At 30.1% G+C, this 22,819-nt stretch overlaps 2 protein-coding genes and 1 long non-coding RNA gene across 3 annotated transcripts; 2 read left to right on the forward strand and 1 right to left on the reverse strand.

Annotated features, from left to right (window-relative positions):
• The first annotated feature begins 218 nt into the window (after positions 1-218).
• LOC126264392 (uncharacterized) lies at positions 219-1,007 on the forward strand. Its single transcript, XR_007547103.1, has 2 exons — positions 219-513; positions 779-1,007. It is a non-coding gene; the product is annotated as an uncharacterized LOC126264392 (long non-coding RNA).
• Positions 1,008-1,096: 89 nt separating this feature from the next.
• LOC109598950 (electron transfer flavoprotein subunit beta) lies at positions 1,097-2,286 on the reverse strand. Its single transcript, XM_020014861.2, has 5 exons — positions 2,129-2,286; positions 1,753-2,070; positions 1,614-1,694; positions 1,423-1,563; positions 1,097-1,368 (listed from the first exon to the last, which is right to left on the reverse strand). Exons 1-5 carry the CDS (start codon positions 2,177-2,179, stop codon positions 1,198-1,200), a joined length of 762 nt encoding a protein of 253 aa, XP_019870420.1. The 5' UTR covers positions 2,180-2,286; the 3' UTR covers positions 1,097-1,197.
• Positions 2,287-2,521: 235 nt separating this feature from the next.
• LOC109599006 (RNA 3'-terminal phosphate cyclase) lies at positions 2,522-4,099 on the forward strand. Its single transcript, XM_020014927.2, has 5 exons — positions 2,522-2,724; positions 2,783-2,900; positions 2,947-3,517; positions 3,570-3,828; positions 3,884-4,099. Exons 1-5 carry the CDS (start codon positions 2,680-2,682, stop codon positions 3,944-3,946), a joined length of 1,056 nt encoding a protein of 351 aa, XP_019870486.2. The 5' UTR covers positions 2,522-2,679; the 3' UTR covers positions 3,947-4,099.
• The last annotated feature ends 18,720 nt before the right edge of the window (positions 4,100-22,819 follow it).

The raw sequence follows: 22,819 nt of genomic DNA on the forward strand, positions 1-22,819 counted from the left end.
ATTTTCATAAGGTCCGAGTGGAAACAACATGTAATATTTAAACAAACAATTTTCCAAATAAATTAAATTTTGACTCCATTTGAGGATTATACATATTCGTTATAAACATATTATATAATTTTAGAATAAATAATATTGATTATCCAAATAGAAGTAGATACATATTTTGGGCTATACAAATTCGGAACATTTTTAGTAAACACATCATCTATTTGTATTTTAAACTGTTTGTCTATGGTACCAATCAAAGCTGAAAATCTATTGGTGTACAAAATAAAGAACTCTGTCAGTAACGTGTTGCTGCAGTTAATTTTTGATAAACAGACGTGACTCATTTTATGTGCAGGTGTTAACAGAGATTCTTTATATATATTCTACGTTACATATTTAATCTTTGCTGTGAAATTAGTTTTGTGAGTGGAAATAATATGAAAACTTTTCATATTATTGGAATTACTTCTGGAATTTTTACGATTGTCCTTATGATAACAGTATACTTTTTAAGCAAATACCGTAAGTTTTTCAGATTTAATCAATAACAACAGTACTAAAATTTTAAGTTTAATATTAATTACGGGCTTTATTTTTACCTCCGAATTAATATCATCATCTCAGTTCTTTGTACAACTGAGTTAACATTCACATTCAGCCCTTTTAGTTCAACTTGATATGCTGCGTTTGTTTTGTTAGCTAAAAGTCAGTTAAAATGTGAAGATATTTTGTAATATAAGTGGTTAAAATGGAAAAATATTTTATCATTGTTTATTTACTTTTGTAGGATTGATATGTTTCAAACCGAGAGAGCCAGAACTGGTAAAAGTTTCAGTTATGCAAGATAATAAATCATTCATACAGCAGGAACAAAGTGTCTACAGAGTCTGATATGTTTAATAATTTTATATTTGATTAATTTTTATATGTAATGATTTTTTAAATAATTTATTAATAACTTTTACTTTTATAGATTGTACTTATGCACACAGTATTATAAAATTAGTAAAAAATAAGCAATTGTTTTTCTATTAAATGTTACCCTTTCATATTAATATTTTTTATACATAGAAATATAATTGAAACTGTAAAATTGAAACAAGTATTAATAGTGTAAAAATATATTGACAGTAGAAAGTTTTCTTAAAAATTATAGATAAACCTTTATAGAAAACAGATAACAACTAAAACTTGTAAAATTACATTTTAAACATGTCCCCCCTCCTTGAGTTTAGCAACAAGAGCGTCAACGTCAGGTAAAATTGCGCCTGCTTGGCGAGTTGGTGGGTCTTCAACACTGACCACTTGGATTCTAGCTGTTGTGTCCACACCCAAATCCTTGGGCGTCATTTTTGCAATTGGCTTCTTTTTTGCTTTCTGTAAATCATCATATGGTTAGTACAAGACAAAATGTGAAGGTGTTATATATACCATTATGTTTGGTAATGTGGCATAACGTGGTTCATTAAGGCGAAGGTCTGCACTGATAACTGCAGGCAGTTTGCATTTAATAGTTTCCAGCCCACCATCAACTTCTCTGGTTACTGTAATATCCTTATCTCCCTTTTCAATCTGGAATTTTAAACATTTAAGAAGAGTACAAGTGATAAATGAATTGTCACCTTGGAAGCAAATGTGGCTTGGGGCCAATCAAGGAAGGCAGCAGTCATTTGTGCTGTTTGATTTGAATCATCATCAATGGCCTGAAATTATGAAACATTAAATGTGATCGGTGAAACTTTAATTATAAGTTATTATTACTTGTTTGCCCACAATAACAATATCTGCTTTCTCCTTCTCAGCCAATTTGGCTAAAATCTTTGACACATGGATGGGCTGAAGAGTTTCATAATCAGGACCTGTCACTTCAACATGAATACCCTTATCAACACCCATGGCCAGAGCTGTGCGAAGGACTTCTTGGGATTGGGCCGGTCCACATGATACTGCAATAATTTCAGATGCGATTTTCTTCTCCTTTAGCCGGACAGCTTCTTCTACTGCGATCTCGTCGAAGGGGTTCATGGAGTGTTTAACACCATCAGTAACCACTCCAGTTTTGTCAGGTTTAACTCTAATCTGCAAATCCACATATATAAATAGAAAATATCTTATTAGTTAAAGGTTTGTTTCTTACTTTAACTGCATAATCGATAACTCTTTTAACTCCAACAAGAACGCGGGCCATGGTTGCTAATTAAAAGACTAGAAATTAAAATAAGCCTAATAACAAAGTTTGATAAGTGGACTTTGGTTTTCCACTTGCTGTACCCTCGTTGCCAAGTCGCTTTGAAAAATAATAAAACAGCGACATCTCTCGGTTTACAACCACTTTTTTTACGAAGAACTCTTAGTTCCCATTGGCTTATTAAAATAAATATTCTTAATTTATTATATAATTTTATATGCATAAGGCATTAAAACAAGATAAACAATTTATTAATAATTTATAATCTATTTCACGTTGCCCTACATGTTATTTAGTATATAGATATCTTCCTTGTTTGTAATAATAAACAAATACAACATTTTATTGTAAAGTAAATACATTTCAGTTCAATATATGTGTTATTAAATATGTCAGTATGTTAGTAATAAAAATAAAAATAAAAATTATTTAATTTGTGTTGGTGGACATCCCGAATGAAAATTGACATTTCGAGTCGTGCTGTATTTTGAAAAGCCGGCATGAGTTCAGATTTAATTGAAATAGACGGATCTGTTTTGGAAGGAGTTAGTTCCTTAGTTAAAAATTTACTATCAAAATGTTAACGCTTATCTGATTTTTCAGGGTGGCCAAATTCTGAGGGTGGCTCTTTCATTAAGTGCAATAAGATGTATTCCTATAAGAATATCAAAAATAAGGGCGGGCAGAGGCAAACCAGGCCTAATGGAACAACATTTAAAAGGTAAAATTGAAAACTTTGTCGTGCATATACTTATTTATGTTATTAGGAGTGGAACTAGTCAGAGATATTTGCAATGCGAAAGTCAAGGGAGCTGAATTAAATTCTACAGAGTTAGAATTTCGACCAAATAAAATAAGAGGTGGATCCTTCCAGGCCCATGTAAGAACTGCGGGGAGTATAAGTTTGTTATTGCAAGCTAGTTTGCCCTGTACTTTATTTTCTCAAGCTAGTACTACATTAACATTGCATGGTGGGACTAATGCTGAGATGGCACCCCAAATTGACTACACTACTGAAGTATTTAGACCCATTCTGGAAAAGTTTGGAGCCACATTTGACTTTGACTTAGTTCGAAGGGGATATTTTCCTAAAGGAGGAGGTGAAGTTGTGATAAATGTAAAGCCTGTGAATTGTTTAAATGGGATTGAAATGACAGAGTTTGGAAATGTATCATCAATATATGGGTGGAGCTTTACAGCTGGTTCACTGCCTCTAAAGTTGTCCCATCTTATGGCTGATTCTGCTTGTAATGTTTTATCTAGTATATTTAGCAATACACAAATTGAACGATACAAAGAGGACAGAAATATAGCACCAGACAATGCTTCAGGAATAATGTAAGGTGTAATTAATTTTTAGTTTTATTCCTAATCTTTGTCATCATTGCAGTTTAGTTGCAGAAACTTCAACAGGTTGTATATTGGGAGCATCTGCATTGGGCAAACGAAGTGAGTCACCTGAAGAGACTGGTAAAAGGGCAGCATCTGAACTCTTGCATACTATAAAAATGGGAGCTTGTGTTGATAATTACAGTCAAGACCAAATTGTAATATTAATGGCATTAGCAAAAGGTCCATCAAAAGTCAGAGTAGGAGAATTAACTATGCATACAAAAACAGCAATGTTTGTAATTGAAAAGTTGATGAATGTATGGCAACTGTGTAAATTTGTTATTTAGCAAAAATTCAGTGTCATTGTTTTAGGTACATTTTGATGTTATTCCTTCTGGATCCACCAATATTATTCAATGTGCTGGACAAATCTGATTTTTGGATATGTGTTATTTATTGACGTCTTATCATCAATTAATTTTGAAATGTTGTGAAAAATCTAATTTATTCAATTAATGTTGTAAATATCTTATTAAAACTAAATGAGCATAATAAAGTTTGAAGATGTTAATTTCATACATTACATAAGTATTGTATTACTTATATATGTATACACTGTATTTTTTGGACAATAAGACGTACCAGACGATAAAACACACCCAAAATTTGAGATTCTAGGTAAAAATATAGTCTTAAAATACAATGTATACTAGTGTTCCATTTCTTGAATTTTTCTTAGATATTGGTCAGTTAGAAATACTGATTGTAAAACATACTTGGTCTTGAGTTTTATATTGAATGCTCATAAAATGGACCTGACGATATCTAGTATCTATCTAGTTTGATAAGTTTTTATAAATATATAGTCGATCTTAATAAATAAAACAAAATATATGTACAACAATTTATATTAATTATATCAATGTTTGTATAATATCGGATAATACCAATTTACAATTTACAATACATTATTAAGTCTAATATTCATGTTCGCCTATATCAGGTTCCTTTAGAGGCCAGCATTCATGGTTCTCTTTTTGTTTCTTGTCATCATCGTCAAAGGACCATCTTTCAGAGCCTCATCCAAAATATTAAGAGCCTCACGTGTTTCTTCTCGCATCTCTTGAGCAACGTGGACAGGGTCGACATCGTTTCTATCTGTAAGAGTATTGAAGATATTCATGGTCTCCGTTCTGAACTCTGCAGTGTTGCGGATGGTTCCATTTATCAATTGTTGTTTTATGACATTCAAACCTTCGGAATATGCAGGTGCATACCGACAGGACAAAATTTTGTCAAACACGATCATCGCACATTTTTTCCAGATTTCAGGCTCAGGCTGGTTTTCGATTAAGGGATCCTGAGCAGCAATTCCAAACAAATATCCGATTCTGTATACGATCATCAGCAGAAAATCTAGAATGTTATAGAAAAATCCTGCGAACGGCATTTTTACTTTTAGATAATTTAACTCGAAAAATTGAAATTTATTTGAGACGTGAAATATTTGAGACACCGATAAACTTATGTCATTTCAGAATTATGACATTTTAATATCTATCAAGTAAGCTACGATTTTTATTGGTATTCTATTGGTAAGTGTTAGGGTCTTTGATAATTCCCTTATTCCTATTATTTGGTAACTTCCTTAAAAATGACATTAAAACCATTAAAGATGTTACATTTAAATAAATCAATTTAAAAACTCTTAATTTATTTGAAAAACTTTCTACTTTATGTTTTTCAAAAAAATTAAGAATTTTTAAATATATTTTATTATAAAAAGAAATAGGATAAGATATTTTAATAATTCTTAATAACAGTAACATGTGCCCAACGGAACGGTCTGTATTTGTTTACAAGGTTCGATACAGGTAACTAAGTATCGTTTTCTTGGACCATGTCCAACACAATAAGTGTGTACAAAGGAAGTCGAGATAGAGCTATACTTCAGGAACTTTCTCAAGCATAAATTTCCGGTCCGCAGGAACACTAAAATAAAAATTATGATTACATTGTTTGGACCCTATTTCATTATACACAAGATTGTATATATCAAATTAAGTTGTTATTTTATACATTTCAGTGCGTTATTTCTTATTCATGCGTTTTTGTTCACAACAAAAACCAAAAAGTTAATTATTTGAAATGTAACTTAAATAAATTCGATTTTCAGAAAACATATAAGACTTTTGACTTGGATTTCACATTTAATTTTGGTTTTCTCTTGAAGGATCGTATTGATTTGTCGCATGACAGGAAAACCGTCCGAATGGGGACTGTCCGATTAAGGATTTTATGTTGATGAGCGATCGCCGAAGTTGTAACAGATGTCAAAATATAGGAACGTAATCCTGACAGCTGCAGGCGTTTTCAGTTCCACGCCCTATTGGTCATACCCAAGCGATATCCTTGTAGAATCCTTTATTAGATTTGTCGAAACATTTTACTCAAATATAAAATTTTCAGTGTTCTATCTCATGTTGATGCTTATGCGAGATTGCACTTCTGCATGCCTCGGCTGATATAACAACAGGGATTATTACTCTTTAAATTTTTTATTAAAATCTTACCGATTATTATAGGTGCGGGTATTTTTAATATTAAAAATTAAAAAATAAAAAAAAATAAGTCGACTATTTCGGTGGAAATTTTCTGCAGCAATTTCATTGCGCATATACGTAACCCAGATAAAATGTAAAAATTCCGGTTTTCCGAAATAATTGAAGCGTCATCAAATTTTATTACTATAACTGCGTCAGGTTCACTTTTTATTGCCGCTAATAAAAATTTACTGTAACTATTCGATTGACTATATATTTAACGGTTTTTATATCCGTAGGGATATAGATCAGTTACAAATTAAATTAATTAAACGTGGATAATTTGCACTTTATGCTATTTCCTCATTTTCTTCTGGTTCTAAGCGATACGAAAATTTACCGATTTATCACTAGACAATTTAAACTAATATAACAAAATACATATAAATAAAAATTATATTAATTTACCATTGATCTGAATTAATTTAAAGTAAACCAATTTCGATTTTGGGCAAATCTATTAACGTTCGAATGCGGATATCGTTTTGGTTAGACCATTGGGATTGACATTCTCTTACGTTACTTTTCCTGTGAGACATTGGGGGTTTTTACAATCCCCAGCCATTTTGAATATTGAAGCACATTTCGAATTCTGCTTGAAACCTGGTGACGATAAGAACCTACTGAACTTCCAAAATGGGCTTGTGAGAGAATAATTTTACTTTAAATACTTATATGTTTATTAATTAGCATAATGCAGTTAACTTCATTCTCATTGACAACTTAAAAGTAATGTGCCTGCTACAGTTTTCTTAATTTGAAATTTAATGGTAATAAATAGTCAATAGTTGGAAATCCTGTGTGAGGTAGAAGTATATTTACAATTTATAACTAAAATATAAGTAAAAAATACTATTTTAAAGACGTGTTTTGATATTAAAGCAAAATAAAATTGAAATTTATATTTTTCGTTAGATACTGAATAATAATTAATTAATTAAATGTTTTTCTAAATTCTGACCACTGATATAGTAAAGATATAGATATTAGTAATGAATAAATTTGCATTTTAAAATTAATTTGGATTAATTTACTTTTATGCTGTGTTTAATTTTTTTTTCTAAAATTTACCTTAGGCAAATGTGTAAAACTAAGATTTTTTGTTTTAATTAGCTGCAACATATTAGCACTGTCGAAAATGAGTTCGAGATAATTCTTTATTCACAGTAATAATGGTGCATTTGCCTTTGGCATGTCAATTAGCGTCAACTACCACGATCGAAGTGTAGAACAAAATTCTCTTCGTTGTAGCATTATCAACAGTTCCTTGGAATATTTAGATATGCGCACTGCACTCCGTATTACAACGACAGAATGCATCCATCAATCACAGCTTAGATGCACATACAGATTTTATTAATAAAAATGCACTATGGCCATATATGCAGTTTTGAATGCAGTATGCTTATAATATTAAATGTGATTCGCAAATCGTGTACATTTAAATCAATGTAGTCAGGTTGCGTGTCGCCTTTATTACAATATTTATTCAAATAGTGACCAAGATAAACTTTTGTTCTTGAACGTGGATGTAATAACAGGTATTAGGTATTTTGTGTAGCTCGTAATTTACATCAAAGGCCGTAACTGAATTCTAATTATTTTAATAATCAGTTGGTTTTGATTCAGGTACTCAAGAAACTAATAATTAACGTTCCTTTGCTTGGGTATTTAAAGGGTTTAGTTTTGGAATTGTGCCTTTTAATTTAAATTACATTTCTATTTAATCAATCTCAAGTTACAAAAAAAAGACTGTGAAGTTTGTTTTCATTTTAATAACCATTATTGAGTTACATAATAAATAGGTAGCTTTATATTTACCATTCATTTGTGGTTTGGTTTTGTAGTATATTTATTGAAAAAAAAAAAAAATTGGCAGTTATAGAGACTGCTAATAGAAGTAAAAACTTAGAATTATTAGTATTAAAATTTGAAATTTCATAATATTTGAATTAAAATTATTAACATCAATCTGGTTTTCACATTTATTGATACTTCGAGCAACAATTATATGCATGTTTATGTGGTTTTTCATTATTCAAATATATTCTATATATATATATATATATATAGAAACATCATAAAAAGATGAGAAAATTAGTTATTTTTTTAAAATAATTAAATCATTATTAAATAAATTTTGACACTTATATACTTATGTCATTTAGTTGTGTCAGTCAAGTCGAAAGCCAACGCAACATATCGAATCAATTTTACACACTAGGGACGATGAAAATGACTATCGATTATGAAGACACCATACTGAAAGCTCTGCTAGGTTGTCCCAAAAGAAGGGGAACTCTTACCGATATATGCATCTGGATGTTCAGTCATGTAAGTTATTGCCGAAGAACGCCGATTAATGCATGGAAAAAAAATGTTGAATATTGTTTGGAAACATCTCTTTATTTTATAATGTGTGAAGGCGATAGTGGTAATTACTACGAAGAAGTCATGTGGACGATCACCCATGTCCGAAGAGATAGTGACTCGGATGATGACGTTTACGAACTTGTGATGTGAAATTTTTCCTTTTATTTTTGTATGATGATTTTTCAATAAACAACTGTTTTGAAATAATTTATATGTTTATATTTATTATTCGCACTGAATAAATGGTGGGCCAAAACAAAAAATTGAATCAACAATAAGGTGTTGATCTGTCTAAACTTTAGCTAACCTTTAAAAATTATTTTGTCAGAAAACATTTCAACAATGCATTATGCATATGATCACTAAAACTGATCCAGAGAAGAATGTGGAATGTTTCTATGACGCCATTAGAGGGCTTAACACCACTGACTTATTAGGAAAGTTATTTTTTCCTTGTAATTTATCAATTAAAGGTGAATTTAAGATATTTAATTATTTATGAAGATAACGTTTGCTATATTTTTGTGATAATCTTTTTGCCGTATCTCTTTAAATAAAGTGGTGCTTAAAAAGGTACAACTATATAACAATCTGGATGAACAGAAGTTGATAAACTTAGTCTCAAAAGAAAGTGTTCTTTGATCTATTTTCTATATTTTTTATCCTTTATACATCAGCCGTTTGAGAGGTTAATATAACCACTCCATAAAATTGACATAATTTGGGATAATAATTCATTTGTTGTCTTTCCAAAGATTTTTTCAAGAGGATATAAGCTGATCTAAATTATCAATTAAATGCACTGGGTGATTTTTTGACGAACAATACATGCCGTTTTGTATTCCTTTTATTTTTGTATTATGATTTTTCAATTAATGTTTTCAAAATAATTTATATGTTTATATTTATTATTTGCACTGAATAAATGGTGGGCCAGTCACACAGCGCGTGCGCCAGTCTGGGCATGTCGGTGACGCGAACCCATAAGATTTTCCCCTACCAAAAAGTGCCCAACGCGGCTAAAGAGGTTTTCACTTCAAAAAAAATTATGTAGAGAAATGAATTGTAGGTAAATTTTGTGAGTGGAATTTCTTTTTCATTAAGATATAATGAACTAATTTGAATGCTAAATTAACAAAACAGGGTTTAAATAAGGAGAGATTTTAAGGCGTGAATGGCAATCATTCCATTTTAAATTTGCGGGGCCTCTATCGATCTGATTCGAAATCTGGTAAAGTGAACTTATAAGGAGGGAAATCGCCGCGGAAAAAAAGAAACACTCTTTTAAAGAATTACTATTGATTTTATTTTAAATGAGTTTTAGTTTACAGAGTTTTATCTCGCCCAGATTTGCCGGTGTGAATTCCTTTGAAATCTTATGGCAATATAAGATGAAAGACATTTCGCTACTTGAACGCATTCCCCACGACTTTTAGTTTTATTAATTCATTTCCCCCTTCCAGCTTGTTCATAAATGAAAAGCCTAATCACGTGCGAAATTGATCCTCTGTTGCTGATACACATTTTAAATTTTAAATAATGCGTTTTATATATGTTTGTGCCAAGTTTTTTATGAAGCTAAATTTAATTTTTCTGGTGAAATCGGCACGTAAACATGTTGTATATCATTTTGAAAATAAAAATCTTAAGTATGTGCTGTTGTGTATAAAATTACTTTTTCGATAAGGCAAAGTTTTATATTTGTTCTACTTTTTTCTTTTATTAATATAAGTTCTTATGAAAGTTCGAATATCTTCTACGAATGTGAGGTTTAGGTAAAAGGGTGCTAACTTTTCTAATAAAATTAATTTGCACAAGATTTGTATCATTTTGATTGTGTGTGTGTGTGATTGTAGTATTACTAAAAATATATAAAGTATAGTAAGTTTTCATCGTTTAATTTTTAAAAAAAATGTTGGTTACACTTTTGCTAAACATCCTGCAGCGATAAAACTATACAGAAAGTTTGTTATACCTACAATGAAACATGGTGGTGGCTCTATGATGCTAGAGGGATGCTTCAATTCTTCTGGCCCTCTTAGATTGATTTATGTTCAGGTATATATACTAACTGTAAAAAAGACACACAGAACGCATTAAATACATTAAACTTCGTAGATGCCTCCCACTTGAATCTACTGCCTTGGCCACCCAGATCTTCAGACCTTTCCCCAATCGAATACGTGTGGGATATGATGGGGCGACGCTTAAGGAATTTACAGCGCCATCCATGGGCTCTTAATGATCTAAGACATCAGATTCATTTCATGTGGAATAAGATACCACAAGAAAATGTCGATAATCTCATTAGATCGATGCCACGACGCGTCAATGTCTTAATTAAAGAGGGGGTCCGACACGTTATTAGCTTCTAACAATTTATGCTTTAAAATGTTTGTTCCATAATTGTGACGGATTGGTTAAAAGGCAAAAACATCGACGTTTTGTCTTGCTCCTTCCCAATCTTCAGACATTAGCTTTATAGAAAACATAAGAGATCACGTTTATAACCAAATTACAAATTTAAACTCGTCGGAGCAATTTCAGAAGCTTGAAGGAATGTAGACTTGTCGTATATTCGGAAAATGGTTCAGTCTATGCCACGAAGATTGCCCAAAATTTTGAACTAAGAAAAACATTATACAAAGTGTTAATATTTAATTAAATAACGATCATTAACAATTCTTTTCAAAGTTAAAGTTGCTACATGCTACAGAATAAACTAGTTTTATGAAACAACAATAACAAATTAATATCTTTTTAACAGATGATATTAGATAATTAGCTAAAATATTATATAAATTATATGAAAACACTTTAAAATGTTGCTATAGTAATGACAATTGATATAAAAGTGTTGAAATATAACATAAAACTTGTTCAAATGAATGGTGAACCAAAAATACACATTACATTTTTCAGAATCTAATACATACGGATATAATATGGGTTTGGTTGATTGTGATATTGTTTTTTTATTGCAGGTTGCAAATAAAATTTTCATCTGTCTATAATCAAAGATACTTCGCATTGAGAGTTCCCAAGTTTCATTATGCGAAAGCTGGCGGAATCCACTTGTGTATCTTTGGATGATCTTTTAGAATTCTCGCATAATTCGGCTATAAAGAAAACGACCAAAAAGTTGGAAAGGGAAGGAGGTATTAAATACTATTCAGGACTTTGCCTTTTTAACGGAAATGCGTAATTAAAACTAATGTTGCAATAAACGTAATAAACAAAGGAACAATTCAAATTATGACCCGTTTTATTTTTATGTCGGCGATTCGGAAGCTAAACGTTGTCCTGTTAAATCGTAATTACAAATTGCTCCGTGAAATTTTTAAAGATTAATTTTATACGGTTTTCGTTTTAAAATAAACGAAAATTTCAATCGATGACTTCACCTGTTGAACGAGTGCATGCGTGCATTTTATGTAAAATACTATTTTTGAATAAATTTGTTAGTTTAATTTATTGTTGGCATAACTGATTAACAGTTGCGAAGGTTAAAGGTATCAGTTTAAGCAAATGTCCGAAGGCTTCATCGATTTCATTTGTACGAAACCCTTTGCAAAATAATTCTGGGGTAAAATTTGTGTAATACATATCAATATGACAATGGAAACAAGAGTGATTGGATTACACGCTTGAAAGTTGTATTGTTTTTGTTAAAACTCTTTCAGACGAATAATATGTTACAATTCAGTGGGTGTGTTATATTTCAAATGTTCACTCGTTTGAGCGAATAAATTTGAGTGTAATGTGAATCATGTAAATTAAATAATTTTGTTCAAAATTATATCGAACGTATTTAGAATGTAAATAAACATTGTATCATATTAGAAAATAGAATCAACCAAATGTTAAAATTAAAAATAACGTGTAAAATTTGAATCGATGAATTATCGGCATTATTAATTCGTCGGTAATTTGCATTGAGAGATGGAGAATAGAATGTGTTTGGCAAGTTTGAGTCTGGTTGTACTACATCTAATAATTTACATGGAAGGAACTTCATACTAGACTACAAATCCGACGTCAAACTTGAAATTAACAAACTATTACTACTAGCTTTCAGTGAGATTACAAAGTTTAAACCATGCTCAAGATGGCATAGTAAAACACGTTTTCTATATAGGTGTCTGTATCAGGTAGGATTACCCAATATACATTTTTAAAGGTTCGAGTGCGATATGTTGTACTGTACAACAAATACTGAATTCCTGGGAGTCTCCTGAGAATTACGATCGATGCTGCCGCTTTAATATATTGGCTGACATTTGCCAAAATAGTATTGATGATTTATACATGGGATGGGTATTAATCATATGATATTATATTGCATCTCACAATACTGAAATGTAACATACAATTTTAGTAATATATTATTTTATTCTAAATGTTTCTTTAACAAAACTATTGTGCACTCTTTTACAAAATATTGTTATATACGGAGTGTAAAGAGGTTTAAAAACATTTTTAATTTATGTACTCCGTATTGGTATTAGTTTATACTTTTTGCTTTAAACTTTTATGAAAAAATTTGTTTATAATATGTTTAATCAATAACAGGATATTTCCAGAAAAATTTGTCGATAATTTTTCAGTTTTTTTTTGAATTTTTGAGAATGTAACAATTTTTATTAAACTAAGGTTCACGTTTTATATCATAAAAAATAAAACAAATCATTATTTTTCTCATATATATTTTTAAATGTTCTATTTTTTTGCGTGGTCAATTGAATAAAATCAAATTTTTTTAGAGAAAAATTAATTTTAAATTTGAACAATACTGATTTTCGACGTTATTCCTTCAAATTTTTGTGAACAAATTTTTTTATACTGCATGTCTATTATTTTTCAAAAAGTTCATCAAAAATAGAATATTTAAAAAAAATATATCAATAATAGTAATATTTCAATTTTCTATGAATTTTTGAAATATTTGTAATTTTTAATAAATTTAGTAAAAAAATATTTATATATTTTTATTTTTTTTTTCTTGTGTTTTTTTAAATATTTTTAAAATGTTCTATTACACTATTATCAATAATAATTAATAATAATTTATGAAAAATTTTATTTGAAAAAAATTTCAAATTTTTAATATTTTATTTTAAACAATTTCTATTTTACCATCAACAGATAAACTTATATTTATTATCGTCTGAATAGTTTTTTCTATTTATGTCATGTTATTATATTATATTATGTTATTATATAAATATTTGAAAATCTTATTATTGTTAAAATATTTACAAATTTGGAAAAAAAATAAAAAGTTTGAATTAATAAACGTGCTCATAAAAATTTAAATAAAAAATCAGAATTTTTAAAATTTAAAATTACATTTTGACAATTTTTTTTTTGAAAATATTCTATTTTTGATGAACGTTTTAAAAAAGAGACATGCAGTATAAAAAAATTCATAAAAATTTCAAGTTTAAATTTAAAATTAATTTTTCTCTAAGAATTTTGATTTTTTTCAATTGATCAAGACAGTTCTTCATCACGCCTAAAAATAAAATATTAATTAAGAGAAAACCATAAAAATCTCTAAGAAATCATACTCTTTAATGCGATGCTCGATTTTTTATAGCCCAAAATAGGTGGACCCGCAATTCTAAACAATGACTGTATATTTAAATAAATTCAAATTATTCACTTCAAAGGAGGCGCATTGTACGTTACTGTTTGACTGTACAAGCTTTCTCACTGTTTCTGGAAACGTTCCAATTTGATTTGTGTCCACAATTATCAATAAAGAAGAACGCATATATCAGAGAACCTGAAATGTCACCCACAAACATTGTTTATGTTACCGAGAAGTCAATTTTTAGTAAAATCAAACGGCCATTAATTAACTTGTCCCTTTTGGGACGGAGTTCATCCGAATAAAATTTGTCCATGTTTCCCACTGGCTTTGTTTATCCGTGTAATAATGAATAATGAGCAGAAAAACATATGACCCTCTTAGTGGTAATCATTTTGTTTGAATTTTAATTCGCACTTAATTGTGACTAACGTTTGGAAAGTGTTTAGAAATAACGCTTCAGCTTTCATGCGATCATTTGTACTTGACGACGGCGACGCCGTCGTAACCCTCTTGCTTTTTCCCATTTTCTTTAACGAACAACTATTTGTGTATTTAGCGTTAAATCCGGAGTATATCCTAGAGGTGTACCTGCAAACTCCAGTTGTGTCTCTCGAGAACTTCTTATTTGCCTATGTCGTCGTTTGTTTTACTTTTTTTTTTCCTTTTGCCTCAACTGATCAGATCTTTGAATCATTTGTGCCGAATTAAATTTGAGTTGCGTTATCAACGGTATTACGTTTCCCTTAATTAAATTGTGTTCAACTCAATTAAGAGAAAAAAAAAAACAGTTATTTATCTGAAAGTTAAATCAGTCAGGACAATTGTAATTCTAGTCAAAAGTTAATGCAAGTAACAACTTAAAATATTACTTCACGGTATTAAAACAATCGCTTAAAATGGAACTGACTTCGCTCGTGTCCCGAAGAAATTTCATTATGCTTTTAGATAATTACATTTCCAGTAATTGCGGTTTTCAGGTATTAAAACCGGGAATAAAGAATCGAAATGAATTAAATCTGAACTTTACTTATGCAACTTCTAAATATTTGTCAGTGACGGATCATATTTCCTTTCATTTTGTTTGGGCTGAATCGTTCCGAAATCCATTCACTCAAATCCCATTTTAATTTTCCCCTTTTGTCTCTCGGTTCAAAGCATTTTAAAAATGAATTTTTAATTGTGGGCGATTCTGTTTAAGAGTATTTCTGAAAATTACTTGCAATTAAATTTTTGATCCATGTACCGCGTCCATTGTTCCATCGGAAAATATCGGGACGGATGGAGAGCTTCCGTCGAAATTGCCGACAATTGTTTTGCTCATTTGGTTAATTGTTAAGTTGTTTTGTAATGATTTGCAAGTCTGATAATTATGCCCAGTTTTCGGTTTAGGTGGGGAAGTTTCTGGTGGCAAACCTATAGTTTCACAATCCATTAGATGGTAATCATTAGAATAATGCGAATTATATTCCCGTTGACAGCAAATTGCCTCTATGGCGGAACCCTGCGCCCTAAACGTCAAGATAATTCACCGAAAGCAAGTTATGATTTAATACATATATGTCAAACGGGAGCGTCAGGATTGTGGATTCCGCTTAAAATCAATGAGTTAATGGGGCCTTTAGTATATAACTGTCTGTGAACTAGAACAGCTTTACAGACGGAATTAGTTTGGTAATACACTATATGGAATTTATGTGGATATATTTAGTGGAGTGTGAGGGTGATGGATATGCGGCTTGAACAGATGTTCGTCAAACGTCAGTTTCGATGACAGCGTATTTCAAGAAAAGCATTTAGTGAAAAAATGTCTTACATAGATTTTAAACTACAGCAGCCATTTAAAAATATCACGACTTTATTTGAAAATTTTTGGACAGATTCGCTCATCAATCTTATTTATTTCAATAATTCTTTTATTGGGGATTTATTATCGATAAAATTGCTAGTTGTACACACGTTCGTCAAGCATAAGTTTCGATGACAGGGTGTTTCAAGAAAAGCAATTAGTGAAAAAATGTCTTAGATCGATTTTAAACTATACTAAATGTAAAAAATAATACACCCATGACGCATTCAGATATTTTCGTAAAATTTGGTATATTAGTGGTACCAATTGAAATAAGTAATTAATAAAGTTGAAGTCAATCGAAATCGTATCGTGCTTAGTTTTTGTCACAGTTGTTTTATTTAGCAATTTATACTAAATGTTTAACATGCCCAGAGTACGAAGGAAAAATAATTTTAGCCAATTAAATGAGTTTGTAATACGATGTTGGCAGTCATGGAGTGAAGAGGACAGAAGAGGTAGAGCAAGAGGTTTCGGAAGACCAAGAGCTACCACAGAGCCACAAAATAGTCGTCTTAAAGTATTGGTCCTAAGGAACAGGATGAGTTCAACGAAATTTTTGCCGATGAAGGTAGGCCAATTGATATTTGATCTGTTTACCTCCGTGTAAGGTCTTTTGGCTTACAGATTTATCACCCTTTTTTGGGCTTACTTCTACCAGTAAAACAGAGACGCCAACGTAGTGACTGGTGTATGAAACGTCAGCAGTGGGATGAGGAATGGAATAACATAGTGTTTAGTGATGAATCACGCTTTTGCTTGGATATGCATAATGGTCATGATCTAGTGAAACGGCGTCGTGGAGAAAGACTTGTTCCTCGCTTTGCTGTGGAGAGTCATATCCATTTAATGGTATGGGGTACTATTGCTTATGGTACCAGGTTACCTTCAGTTTTCATTGATGGCAACATGATGTCCCAGCGATATGTGGATAACGTTTTGGTGCCTTACTTTCATCCCTACATAAGAAGAGATTCCTGACTAATTTTTCAGTAAGATAATGTTCGTCCACATATTACCCAAGAACACATTAAACTTCCTAGAAGCCTCACATGTGAATATACTGCCTTGACCACCCAGATCTTCAAACCTTTCCCCAATCCAACATGTGTGGGATATGATGGGGCGACATTTAAGGAATTTGTAGCGCCCTCCATGTCGATAATCTCATTAGATGAATGCCACGACGCTTCAATGAGTGTCTTAATGAAAGAGGTGGTCCGACCCATTATTAGCTTCTGACAATTTATGCTTTAAGATTTTTGTTTAATTTTTAATAATAGGTTAACATTTTTCTATAAAAAAATGGAATAAATCTTAGCAATTTAATGCAATGACTAAATTTGAAAATTTTTGGGCAGATTGATTAATCAATCATATTTATTTTAATATTTTTTGTTGAGACTCCATTAACAATAAGATTGCTGCTTATTTATTGCTTTGTCCGAAGTTTTTTTTTCAATCAAACTTTGCACAGACATCCATTATTTCCATACAGTTTATGCATAGCAATTTGGTTGCAAACAAAAAATCGTCTCCTGAATACAACGTAAGTTTATGGTTATGGAATACAAATGGAAAGAAATAATATTTTATAAGAGTTCAGCAGTGATTTGTTGTACGAACAGCAACACATTGATTTAATTTTGAATACCAAGTCGGCCGTGGTAATAAACCCAACAAAACTTTACTAATGCTGGTCTGCGTTACCGACGAAACAGCTTGACTGTAAGAAGTTAGACCTCCAGTTTCCTAATGTGTTTACGTAGTTCTGAGCGCCGTGAATATTATATACAAAAACATAATAAATTAGCCCCTTAAACACTAAGTACTAAATAGAATGAACCCTGTTAACAGTACAAAAGATACGGCGTTTATTTGAGACAGCTTCAAATATTTCAACAAAGGCTTACAGATGTATTGTAATTCTAAAGACTCTTGATACATTGTTATCTGCGTTTCGTATAAACCGGGGGGGCTTAGCCTCTGTATGATTCGGCCGTAATGATATGCAGATTGTCTGCATGTATTAATCAAAATCCTAGATTTAGTCGAGTCTATCTGAAAATCTGAAGTTGTTGAATTTTTTATGAACATCTGTCTGCAGATACAGGCTCAATCCTTGATTAATGGTGAGTATTTTACGGCTGAAAGTTAATTGTGATTTGTATGTATTTATGATGATTGGGTTTGAAAGGGGTAAGCTTCTAAGTAATGTTATTTTAAAATTTCAACAAATATACAATAATGACCATAATTATCAACCCCAGAAAATTAGGCTTAAAAATGTTACAAATTTAAATAAACTAAATTACAAAAATTCAAGAAGCTTGAAGGAATATAGATTTGTCATATATTATATGCTCTGCATCTACGACCACAGCATAACCGATGAAATTTATGTAACAGACATTATCGTTAACATTGTTGAATATTATCGACGGAATTTGGAACCATATTTTCGATTTTTAGTAATAGGAAGCAGAGGAGGAATTACTCGATACTCAAAAAAATTGTGTATTTTTAATATTATGTGGGAACAAAATTTCTTGTTTATTTTGTAAACTAAACCAAAGTTGCCTTTGGTTTAATTTCTTATTGATATTTATTTCTTTTATTACAATATTAATATTAATAATAATATTAATATTTATTTAGTTCTAACTTTTTGCGATCAGTTTATTTAACATTGATATGATAATATTGACTACTTTTGTACATAATGGTTAGGTTTTAAAAATTGATTAACAATATACATTTTTTAAAAACCCCTAATTCTAGTTGCTGATATAAAATGTTCAATTTTATAATGGTATACAATTACTGAACAAGTTTTTTTAAAGGAATTAATTTAATTATTCCTCGAGAAGGGATAAACCGGAAACTATTTGATCAATTCCCAAACTTCGACTTTAAATAGAAACCACTGCAACTTTCTTTGGTTAAGTTTTAATTAAATTTGGATCGTCGTTTACAGTTTTGCCGGACTGAAATTATAAAATGTGGTTGTATTAATATAAATAAAAGGATATTTTTAATAAAGGCACCTGCAAAGTTATGTGAATCGTGCTTGGAAAAATGAGATGGTAAGAAGAATATTCATTAAAACCACCAGTAAATAGGATTTGCCATTAAACCAAATAATAATGAGATGTTTACAACGATCTCTAAATATAGTAAGTATATTGTATTCATTAAATACTCTGCTGCAACAAATAGAATATACAAGTACACTCTATATTGTCGTATTTGATACTGCGGGTTTAATCTAACAATAAGCCCGTTTAATTATACTTATGGAATAAGCTGTCTAAAAGCAAAATTAAATACACTGCAAATAATAAATAAACGGCTTAATAAAGTACGTGATACTTAATTGCGCATCGTATTTGAGTGTTGCAAATAAAATCTATTGTTTTTTTTTTTAATTAATAATTCCAAACACGGAAAGATGTCTTTTTATAAATATATCTCAATAAGACAAGTTTCCGCACAAATTGATTTATATAAAAGACAAATTACTAAAACCGGAGATAAAATTCAGTTGACGATTAACGGTGACTTCTTTCTGATACAAAAATGTGGATTTAAATCGTCAACAAAAATGAAGTTCCTCATTATTTGAACACAATTGAGTTAACGGTAATCTGCTTTAAACTTGGACGAATTGTGCTTTTAATCAACGTCGATCGATACCAATCGCTCTGGTTTTTTAAGTCCACGGATAAAAGCGTACCGCAGAGTTTTTCGACAAGAAAAACAAACCGAGCGAAGTTTTAAGCTACATGTAATCTATCTGCAAAGTTCTCGCTCTATTAAAAATAATTTAATAAAATCGACAGAACGAAACAACATAAATCCTCTTGCAACGTGGTTTCGCTAAAATGGAATCTCATATCATATGTGATTGGATTTGTTCTTTTGTGTCTGCGCGAATATCAAGCAGAAATAAACCGCTACCTGTGTTTTTCGCCATGTTACGATGTTTTAATACGTTTTTTTTTTATTTTTTTTTTTGGCGACATCCGCATATATTCCAGAGACAAATTATTTGTTTATAAATTGTAATTGTAATTAATTGATTCTTTTTAAAATTGAAATGTTCAGATATTTATAGATTAAAGAGCTTTATTTAAATAAATAAACTTATGCTCAAAAGGGATAATGAAAAAAGTGTATAGAAGTCACTAACTTTTTGTTATTTTTTATAATGTTTTAATAAAATTAAATTATAGTGAATAAATAGTAGCAATTTTTATTTTCGATAAAATTTATACAATGTACCTCTATAGGTATCGATGACTGCTTGACACCTTCTCTTATAAAGCCCAATTTTACTTTGTTGTTTGAAAAGCATATATTTCCATTCTTCCGTCCTGTGAACACGAGACTTTGCCCATTTCAATTGTTGTTCTAGACGACCAGCTAGTTGCCAGGAGGATGCTGTCTGATTCTCAATTGGTCTTCATTTACGATATTTTTTCTTAGTCCTCCAACTTTGTGATCTTTCTGAAATAGAGCCAGTTTGATAAAATCGAATACATAAGCGAAGAATAACATTTTGTTTGACGATTTCGATATGACTGAACCCAGATTCCAACATTCCAGTTGCTCTGTCCTTCTCATCTGAAGTTAGTTTACGTCTAGGCATAATTATTAGAACAAATATAGACATATACCTTAAATTATAAATTAAATGCTCATTGTATCTATTAACTACCTTCAAAACTTATGTAGAATTTCATAAAAATTACAAGTGCAGTTAATTAATTACAGTCAAAGTGTCTAGGAAACCCTCAGAAAAATCGAATTAAATTAAACTAAAGAATAATTTAACTTATAAATTATTATATTATGTTATAAAATAATATAACTAAATATAAAAGAACATTGTATAACAGATTTTTTAATGCAAAAAATGTTTTTTTACTAATTATCACATTTTTGAGTGACAAACAAAAATTAAGACCAATGGGGAAGAGGGTGGATCATCACAACGTGACGTGACTCAAATAATTATTATAAAGATATGAAATATAGAAAATAGGTCAAAGAAAGCTCTTTCTTTTGATGCTAAGTTTATCGACTTATATCCAGGCAAATTAAATTTTTATAGTTTTATCTTTTTTAATGTTTAACATGTTTAACTCCATTAACAAAAACAAAAAGAAGTATATAATAAAAAATGCAGCTTTAGTTAATAAATTTGAAAGAACAATTATTTTTTTGATTAGGCAGATGTGTTAAGCCCCCTAGCCGTTTTTATCAGTGCTTCTTTTATTAATAATATTTTTTCTACACCTATTAGATTAGTTTTTTTGAGGTATGGATAAAAATTTCCACTATTTGGCCATACAATTATTTGTGATATATTTTGTAATTAAGTTATCGAAGTTCGACTCAATTTAAATAAATTATAAGACATTACACATTTTATTCCATTTAATGGTTTCCACAACATTTATTTTCAGGCAATAAATGTTAAAAATATTAATGATGGCAATAACAAATTTTTAAAATATTTATTTATTACCTCATTTATTTTAAATTTTAAATTAACTAATAGTTTAAGAGTAATAGTTTTTTAATGTTCCTCTGAGAAAAAAAATCAGACAGACAGAAAATAAACCAGTAAACCACGAGTACTAATACTTCCTGTGGTGGAAACACCGAAATGCTGGTTGAATAGCAAGGATATTTATGTAAATGAACCGCCACGCAAAGGAAATTCAAACGCCATTTGCTTTAAAGGGCAATATATGAAGTAATTGGGGTGAAATCCCGACACGTTTGATATATTCCGATGAAATATGAGCATGTTGTGGCTAAACCATTTGTGGGCACACATATGCGACAATAAAATCTACAAATTACATGGCAATATGAATATGAGATGGATAAAATAATGTAGTCGATATATTTGATGCCTACACTTCCCTTTTTATAAATATACGTATATGCGGAGACGTTATGATAAGCACAGGTTTTATTTCCGTTGTTCCGCTGAAATAATATTTCAGAATATATTCCCGCAAGACATGTTGTAATTTTAAATGTAATAAAATTTTAGGGACAATATTTTCATCAAATCCTTAATAATTTCGTGTGACAAACAAGGAATTTCTCAATTCCGAGTATCTTATGGATATTAAATTTACGAAATACGTTTTGTTCTGTTAAATTGAACCATTATCACAGGCAACTTCCTGGCATATATTGAACATCGCAATATTAGATTCAAAATAAGGTAATGTACAATGTAATTTTATTTAAATTTATATTAATATCTATTGTCTATCCTTTTTATTTATTAATTTTATTGAAAAAAAATTGTAATTTAAAATACTTATTTATTATACAATATTGTATGTTGTTTAGGTACTGGAAAAAGTAATTTAAGTTTATTTTTAATTTTCATTCATTATTTATTTGAATACATTTTTATAATAATTTTCTGTTAAACAGTGTATATTATTTGAAAGCTTTTTATGTCTTTTCTAATTATATTGTTTGTTCTTTTTCTACATTGTATTTATAACATGTTTTAGGTTAAAAATGGTGTATTTAGTTAGTGCTTTTGGATAAGATAATGTAAGTGATCAAGTCGCACGATTTTGGTCCTGTCGGTTTAAAAATGACAATGAATATGTGAGATGAACAACATCAATGTCCTCCTGAAACTTTTACCAACGAAGAAAATTAGAAACACGTCATTAAACTGTAATGTATCAATCATTAGAAAGGGGACTCATCCAATGAGTTTCATTAAAAAGTTGGACAGATGGATTTTATATAAGTTAAGTGAGGATGATAAAATTACGCGTTTGACAATTATCAATTCTTTCCTTGCAAGCAACGTAAATAAGCTTTTATTGATCACATTGACACAA

The sequence above is a fragment of the Aethina tumida genome, chromosome 1 (assembly GCF_024364675.1).
Source record: "Aethina tumida isolate Nest 87 chromosome 1, icAetTumi1.1, whole genome shotgun sequence".
Taxonomy (NCBI): domain Eukaryota; kingdom Metazoa; phylum Arthropoda; class Insecta; order Coleoptera; family Nitidulidae; genus Aethina; species Aethina tumida.